Here is an 8,697-nt window from a genome sequence, read left to right as displayed (position 1 = left end):
AAGGAACATTTGCAGGTGTTACTGGGAACAGAAGTGGCTTCCTCAGAAATTATTCCCATGCTGTGGTACTGTTTCTGTTTGTCCTCAACAGAAGTCAACTGCAGTACATTTTCTATTAAGATTCCTGTTGTAATGCTGCCTGGACAGCAAGTTTAAGCATTGCTACAGGCTGCTTTCTGGGAATCCACATGCTTATTTAAATCAGTGTTCAGAAAGAACACAGATTTCTGTCTTCTACAGAAATGCATAAAGATGGAAGTTAACTACTAGAAGCATATTTTGCCTTGCTCAGGAATATGAGAAAAGGTGAGCTGAGCAGTCTAAAATCATTGTCAGATCTTCTTTTTCCAGAGGCAAGCAGCAGAGGGAGAAATGCAAATGTAAATGAAATGGAGGTAGGGAGAACCAGTAAAAAATTAGGGCTGTGGAGTAGAACAAGGCTTCCACACAGTGAAGGTAGGTTGCCAGCTTCTTACTGGAGAGCTGTGTTCAAAGTGTAATGAAGATGTGACCCATGAAGATGGAGAATGGTAATGGGCTTAGAAGCATGTGGATCAGTTCTCCTTCCCAAAGAGTCAGAAATAGCACGCTTTGCTTTTGGTTTGCACGTGCTAGGTATTGCTGCTTCTAAACCTTGCTTGTGTATGATTTCAGGCAAGTTGGGAATATTTGAATAATTGATTTAATGAGGAGGTGGCTCTGTCCACTTGCAAGGTGACTGGTGTAATCCAGCTCATCGTGGCGAGGTGTTTTAGTTCTCTTGCTTTGAAGAGTGCTGCTGGTTCTTGCTCTGCAGGTAGAGGAGCTGCATGTGTTTGTCTTTGAGCAGCACTGTGTGTTTATTCCCGTGTGAATCCAGCTGTCGGCAGGCCTGTTCTGAAGTGTGCTGTTGTGCTGTCATTCCCTATCAAGGGGAATGACTGTAAAGTGTGGGGCCTTTGGAGTGAGTGAAGAATGGTGGTAGGCTGCTGTGGTTTTTCTTCTTAAGAACAAATAAATTTGTGAGAATGAAGATCAACCTTTAATGTGAAAACAAGGAGAGTAAAGCTTAAAAAGAAAATGTAGTACATTGTAAGTAAGTTCCCAAGATACAGAAACTGAATAGACTGAGAGAACAATGAGAGTATTCGTGGCAGTGTTGAGATGAAAAAGGTTGATGGAAATTTGTGGAGTCTTTATACAAAATCTTGATTTCAAAACCAAAATATTCAGGAGGAGAAAAAGATGCATGCTGTCATTTGAAGTGCCTTGGCTTCGGTCCCTGTGCAGGAAAATATACTTCTGATTTCATTTGAAATTTTGCATTGTATGGTAACTGTGAAATAAGTGTTTGCATGTTCTGGTTGGTCTGACAGCAATTGTAAAAGCAAAGGGCACTTCTTAACAGCTTAACTGCTGCCTCAGGGCCTCTGCTTCTTTACAGTCCTTTTAAGTGCTGCTCTTTCCTGCTTGCAACAATGTGTATTGTAATCTTGCTGCCGAGAGGCCTGGTTCATTTAAGGAAATGCTTAGTAACTCTTTCCTGTTACGGAAGGCACAACATGAATTTCTGTTTGGAGCGTGACTTGAGGTACAGAGTGTCTCTTCTTTGGAATGGAACTTGTCTACATGGCGTTATTAATGCTGCAGCAGCTTAAAGGGAGGGAATCCACGCAGTTCTTGGGATTGAGATAGAATACAGGACTGTGCTGTATGGATCAAATAGCAGCAAAGGAGCTACAAAGGCAACTTAAGTCAGCTGTAGAATTAGAGGCATTATTTAACTCTGTGTACGTGTACAATTGAGGTAAGCCTTATGTCTGGTGAGGAAATCTAGCCAGACTTGGCAGTGATAACTAATAAGCAGTAATGTTTATGGATACAGCTGTTATCAAGGAAATAAGAGTCGCAAGTATCTTAAATTTCTGCCCCTAACTTGTTGCTGTTACCCATGGGTATGCTATTTGTCATTTGCAGTCCAGCCACTGTCCACACCTCCTTGCCAGCAGCTTAATGTGATCCCATAGACAAAGCCTTTGTGGGCAGCTAAGCTGAGGCTGGTTTTCAAGCATCACTGAAGTGCAGTAAATGACTTTAAAGGACCTAACTGCCTTAAGCTAACAGCAAAATGCTCCCGTGTGCAATTCCCTATTAAAAGTTGATGTACTTCTCAGTGAAAGAGGTTCTCGTTCTGAATAAAGCAGCTCTACTTGTATATCCTAGCATTGTCTGTTGTGGTTGTGGTCCTTACGCTTGAGAGAGGTGTTGGAAAATGGCTTCAGGAGTTGGTAGAAAGGGTGCTGAGTACTAAATCTCCCTTTGCCTTGAGTTGAATGTGTTTTGCATATGTAGACCTCAACTTCATTAGTAACTCTCCTCCATATATGAGAGCTGGGGAGGAGCAGCTATGGTTAGAACACTTGCCTACTGGGGAAAGGAGGTAGAACCAGCATGCATTTGCTTCGTGAAGGGAGGCTCCAGAACAGAGTCTATTCCAGGTGTGGGCCTGAGATGTGTCTTCTTGGTCTCCTTTCCAACTATACTTAACCAGAATGATTAGGTAAGAACCTCAGCTTTTGCTATTAAGAGCCTGTACCTTATGTATGTAGAAAAGTGTGACCACACAAGCAGTGCCACATGCCTTCCACATCACTGGGTTGTAATTACGTTTATTTTTAAGCCAGTCAGCTTCTGAGGGGCTTCAGTGCATGCTCCATTTCAGAATTCTTTCAGTTCTTTGCCCTGCCACATGGGAGGTGCTGCCTGTTTCATGTGACATGGGTGTGGGTATCAGTGCAAAGAATGCACAGCAGCAAATTCAGACAGCTAAGGTTTGAATACTTCTTCCAGGTAGGTAAAAACAAATGAGCATCTCTTCCAGCTGGATGCACAGCTCTTACAACTGTGAGACAGTAGTAATTAGTAGCATAGCATTGTAAACAACATTTATAGAAGAGCTACCTTTCTACAAGCATGTTAATGATGCCATCAGGAACTACACCGGATCTGTGTAAGATGCTGGAAGAGCAAAAATGGTAACATAAGGTTCTGCAGCAGTTAACCTGTTTCTTGGTTAACTTGCATGGACAGCAGCTGCACACTTCCATTTGCTGTGATGGAGAAAGGCACTGACAAAAGCTACAAATTTAATGGTTGCTATTATACACTGTAGAACAACGGAATAAAGCTTGTTAACAGACTTAGTACCTGACAAAAAGAAAACAGTCACTCCATAATGAATTAATCTATTAATCTACACTGTGAAAAACTCAGCAACTGCTGCAGCTCACTCTAAGCTCCTTCTGTGAATGAAGAGTGACCCTGTGGGAACCATTCACTATGACTGCTTAGAGGGCTTCTGAAAGGCACCAGGCAGAAGCAACCAAAGGAGAGCACAAACTCCTGCTTGAGTTGCACAAGGGTGAATGGCAGGGTAGGTATTTTAGACCAGACTCTTGAAAAAAAGACAGGGAGGCCATTACACCCATCAAATGAAAGGGAACAGTGCAGAATAAAGCACTGCAGTTCAACTGCAAGCCTGAGCTGTGCAGCTTTCTGCTCTATTTACAGGCAGCTGAATTAACCACTGTTCTTACTGTGCGCTAGCAAAGAGCCTGGCCAGAGCAAACAATAATAATGAAATTATGTTCAAGACTAAAGCAATGATTTACTCTATTTTGTGCTTTTCAGACAAGCTTTTCCAGAAGGATTTGCTACATGTTTTTCTCCTCTTTTCAGGAACTTGTGGAACATCATAGGTAAAATGCCATCTTGTGAAGTGGCAGCTTGCCAACCCTCCCAGGGCTTCTTTCCATATAACCCAGACTGTATTTTATCATTACGGAGTATGATTTCTAGTTCAAAGCTTAAACGTTAACAGCTTCAGTGATACACTTCAGTAGGTGTGGACTGTGGCATCTGAAGGCTTCTGTATATTATTTCTTCCCCCCCTTCTCCTCCACTGTTCATATCTACTGAAAAAGTCAACAAAACTCCCACCTGCTTTCAGTTCCTGTGCATAGAATTGAGTCCTCCAGTAGCACAGCTTGCACTTGGGAGGGACGAGACAAAATCTTCCACTGCTTACGAAGATGTTTAATTATGTCTCCCAGGCAATAGCATACGTACCTGTATGCTCAACACCCATCCCTTAACTGCTCTAAGACGAGGTTGTATTATTAAACCATACTCTTTGTTGCTATTTTACACAGACTCGAATCCCTTCTTTCACACACCTTTGAAAATCTCCAGGCACACTCTACCATTGCACTTTCATGCAAACTAACAGTCAGCTTCTGATTAAAATCAGTACATCAAAAGCAAGGCAGGCTCAGGAAAGCAAAGTAGTCCTATCATCTCAGCATTAATGGAAGCTATTGTGGCCTTGGAAGCTTCAGTGCTCCTAATAACTGTGTAACAAGACAGCTCACTACTAGTTACAATTCCTATAGTTAAAGAACAAAATGAAAGACAGGAGTTCTCACTCCCAGGAGAAAATTGGGACCCTAACATATCATATTCTGCCTGCTTTGAAGCACCAAGGATGACTCCAGGTTTGCCTAGTGAGAAAACAATACAGTTGTAAAATTGCCCCCTCTTACAAATGTTGGTATTTAATAGCTTGGTACGGGTGGCTCTGTGCCTTCCATCAGGCCCTCCCCTAAATGAAAGGTAAGGCAGAAGTGGGTTAGTGCTGTCCAATCAGACATTTTAAGCTGAAGAGCTTGCACTACAACAGACTGCACATCTCAGAAGAATCAACTCAATGCAAGCTCTAGTGCAAATTTATCTCCTGACATAGCCAGAAAAATGTCTTAAAGATATAGTTAAAGGCAATCTTGGTGGTGGGTTTTTTTTTTTTTTTCCTCTTTGGTTAAGGCTGGCAACTTCCTGAGCTCTCTCAGCTTACAAGTTCATGTTAAGGTATCAGTTGCTATGCTCAAAGCAACCTGTGCTGCCAACAGCAACAGTGATCTCTGAGGATATTTACACACCAAACTGCAAGGTAGAAACATGAGAGATGGCTCGAGGCCATGTAGCAAACTTTCATCATCTGAATTAAACTGAGATCAAACATAGCCTCAGAAAAATGATGACTTCCAATTTTTTGTTCCTGAAAAGAGCATTCAACAAAGGCACTGGGTCTTCTCTGCACTTGGACTGGCAATAACTGGCTTGGAATCAAGGTAGACGCTGTTTGGAGGACTCTCTCCATGAAGCTGCAAGGTATTTCGGGCTATCAGCTCCTTAGCCATCAACACAAACACCTCTTCAACATTTTGAGCTTCTTTTGCTGACGTCTCCAACACAGCTAGGAGCCCGTGCTTCTCAGCCAGTGTGCAGGCATCTTCAAACAGGACTTGTCGCTTGTCCACTGAGTCCGATTTGTTCCCTTAAAAGAAGGCAAATTTAGTCTAATTTAGTCTCTCACATTTGTGTCTCCTTTCAGTCCAATGCATTACTTCAGTTTTGTTAAATAATAGAATTACAATGGAAACAAATTACTGGCAAAGCAAGATGTGAGCACGTCAGAGCCATCATCACGGAACATTGATCAAAACCATAGCTAATCAAATGAGTTTAAGAAAAGACCCACAAAAAACAGTATTTATCTAGTTATTTGCTCTAGATAGCAGTGCCAGAGGATTCTTTGGAAGTACACAGATGAAAACTCTACTCAAAACAACAATCATGATCTGATAGAAGTTACAAATATACAAAGATATTTTATTTTAAGTGTTTTAAGTAGTTGCAGTACCAGTCCTGGTACATGCAGTGCCTGGTTTAGACCTACCTTCTTAGCTCCAAGACAATAATTCATCACATGCAGATCTCAATACCACAGTATGTATAATCTAGCTGCCCTTCCCCTGTAAGTCACTTCTAGCTTTTCCAAAAGGGAACAAACAATATCAGCAAAGCACAAGCCCCTAAAGCTGCCTTACTTGATGTTTGTTTGCCATCTTAAAGAAGCCCTGCCCTGGCCCTTTCCTCCTCCAGTTCCAGGTGTGAAAGGTTGAAGACTCCTAACTGTCCCACTGGAAAGGTGTAGAAAATAGCTACAACTAATTCAGTGTTCCTGCTAAGGTAAGTAAAATAGCACCAGAAGAAAGTATCACACCAGCTCTTTGACAAAAGCTTGATTGTTACTAATTTCAGAGTTTAAGAGAAAAAATAAACAAAAAAGACCCCACCATACACACTAATAGATCTTGTTCTTTGCAGTCATTAAGAGAGTCAGAAAAACCCTACCACCAAGGTTTGTGGGTTGTTGTGGTTCCCTCCCCCCCCCCCCCCGCCTCTCTTCCTTTCTTCCTTCCTCCTCCCAACTCATAAGCAGGTCAGAATTTGTTGTTCTCCCTCTGAGGAAACAAACAGGAAGAACCACAACACCAGAAGCGCATAGTTTGCTAGAGGCACCAGCAGCAGCTTAAATCCCATGCCTGCTGTGCTCCAGGGCTCAGTGCTGCCTATCCTCAAAAGCCAGTTTGGGCTGCTGTGGCTGCGTGCGTTGCTCTCAGCACCGTGCTGCAGTGGAAAAGGCAGAAGCAGTGGAAAGTAGATAAAGGCTCTATCACTTGAGCATGTCAGGGCTCTCATTTGCAGCTTCTTCATTGGGGGAGGGAAAGAGCAGTAACAATCTGAAACCCAAAGGGAAAAGAACCATCCTGCTTCCTCTCATCTCCAACCTCAGCAGTTTCTACTCATTCCTTTCCACGAGAGGCAAAGTTTCTTGAATGCTAGCGGAATAAAGGAGGTAGAGAAATGCAAGCAGACTTCTTAGTGCTTTGCAGAAGCTGTGTACAGTCTTACCCAGTCAGAGTCACATTACAGAACAACGGACAGGCATTATCACAAGAACAGGGAGGAAAAACAAGAAGGAGGAGTTGTGTTGCTTTGTGCATCCCTCTTCTTCTTATCAAACTTCAGGAGCACAGGGTCAGGTTTACTGCCATTCTAACATCAATAGGGTTGTGTTTGCTTGCTAAGCTGCTAGCAAGTTCCTTGCACTATTCCTGCAGGAAAGGAACATGTGAAGAGATTTCACTGCCTGCAACAGGCCTGGTCATGCCAGGGTCAGGCTGTGACTTTCTTTTTGTTTGAAATAAACTGATATATATTTTCATTATTTTAATTAAAACTGTATTCCCTTTTAATTCATAGATTTATAGATGCTTTAAGCAGCAGTAGGGAAGTGAGGGGGATTTTACACATATATTAGAAAAGCTATATAATGTATTATTTGAATTTAGATTCCTACCAATTAACATCACGACCAAGTTTGCAGCGCCATACTTTTCAACTTCATGAATCCAGTGAGGAATAGACTCAAATGTGGACCTCCTAGTAAGGTCATAAGCAAGGATGGCTCCATGGGCACTCCTGTAATAGGACTGGGTTATTGTCCGGAAGCGCTCTTGACCAGCTGTATCCCACACTTGGATCTGCAAGAAAAAGGATTCAAGTTGTGAAGATCAGTAGAGCCAGGCTGGATGTGGCTCTGGGCAGCCTGGTCTGGTGGTTGGCGACCCTGCACATAGCAGCAGGGGTGAAACTAGGTGATCACTGTGGTCCTTTTCAACCCAGGCTGTTTTACAATTCTATGATCTGAAAAGGTACTTGTATGTATACAACCAACCTACACAGACTAAAGAGCAATCTGTTAGATTAATGCAGGCTTTATAAATAGACCAACATTCCCACTTTCAACAAGTGGACTGAGAGACAAGGAGCATGGCAGCTTTCTAATAGGAAAGGGAAAAGCAGATGAACCTGCTGCAGGACTATGCAGAGGAAAGGAGTTTGCTACCTGACCTTCCACGGAATCATTTGAGTTGGATGGGACCCTTAAAGGCCATCTAGTCCAACTGTCCTGCAATGAACAGGGACGCCCACAGCTACATCGGGGTGCTCAGAGCCCCTCCAGCCTGATCTTGAGTGTCTCCAGGGATGGGGCACCCACTATTGATCTGGGCAACCTCCTCCTGTGCCTCACTACGCTTATCATAAAACACCATTTCCTTATGCTTGGTCTAAATCTCCCCTCTTTTCGTTTGAAACCACTTCCCCTCGTCCTATCGCAGCAGACCCCACTAAAGAGCCTGTCCCCTCCTTTCTTACATCCCCTTTCACACACCACCCCGGGGTCCCCCCGGAGCCGCGCTCGCTATGCGGTAATGGAGGCACGGCCGCAGTCCCGCCCCGAGGCGCCTCCCAGCCCGCTCCCATCACCCACCTTCACTTTCTTGCCGTCGATATCCATCGAGCGCACGGTGAAGTCCACTCCGATGGTGTTCTGCTGCTTCTCGTAGAACTGCCCCGTCTTGAAGCGGTGCACCACGCACGTCTTCCCCACGTTGGAATCCCCGATCAGGATGATTTTGAAGAGATAATCGAAGGCATCGTCCGTGCTGGAGCTGGAGAACGGCATCCCGCAGCCCGGGCCTGGAGCGAGGGGAGAGCACAGGGTGAGGGACCGCGTCCCGACCCGGGGATGCCCGCACCTGCAGGGGCAGCGCGACCCGGACAAGAGCCGCCCCACCCACACCCACACCCACCTGTACGACTCACCTGCCGGCCAGGTAGCGCCGCTTTATACCCCGCCCCGCCGCCCTGGGCCCGGCGGGAAATGTAGTCCCGGCTCTTCTTCCTCCTCTTTCTCCACCCCTCGGCTTGGGGGCGGCGCTGCTCCCTTCCCTTCCTTCCCCTCTGCGCCGG

The 8,697-nt window shown here is 44.5% G+C and overlaps 1 protein-coding gene across 2 annotated transcripts; it reads right to left on the bottom strand.

The window, feature by feature from the left end:
- Window positions 1-2,911: 2,911 nt before the first annotated feature.
- RAB19 (RAB19, member RAS oncogene family) lies at window positions 2,912-8,687 on the bottom strand. Of its 2 annotated transcripts, none has more exons than XM_003202412.5 (4): window positions 8,551-8,687; window positions 8,216-8,424; window positions 7,241-7,424; window positions 2,912-5,371 (listed from the first exon to the last, which is right to left on the bottom strand). In XM_003202412.5, exons 2-4 carry the CDS (start codon window positions 8,408-8,410, stop codon window positions 5,106-5,108), a joined length of 645 nt encoding a protein of 214 aa, XP_003202460.1. In that variant the 5' UTR covers window positions 8,411-8,424; window positions 8,551-8,687; the 3' UTR covers window positions 2,912-5,105. The 2 variants fall into 2 exon arrangements, with proteins under 2 accessions (XP_003202460.1, XP_085084815.1); XM_085228689.1 differs by having other exon boundaries at window positions 8,538-8,646.
- Window positions 8,688-8,697: the final 10 nt, after the last annotated feature.

The sequence above is a fragment of the Meleagris gallopavo genome, chromosome 1 (genome assembly GCF_905368555.1).
Source record: "Meleagris gallopavo chromosome 1, MGAL_WU_HG_1.1, whole genome shotgun sequence".
In the NCBI taxonomy this organism is placed as follows: domain Eukaryota; kingdom Metazoa; phylum Chordata; class Aves; order Galliformes; family Phasianidae; genus Meleagris; species Meleagris gallopavo.
This window is presented reverse-complemented; position numbering and strand designations above follow the sequence as displayed.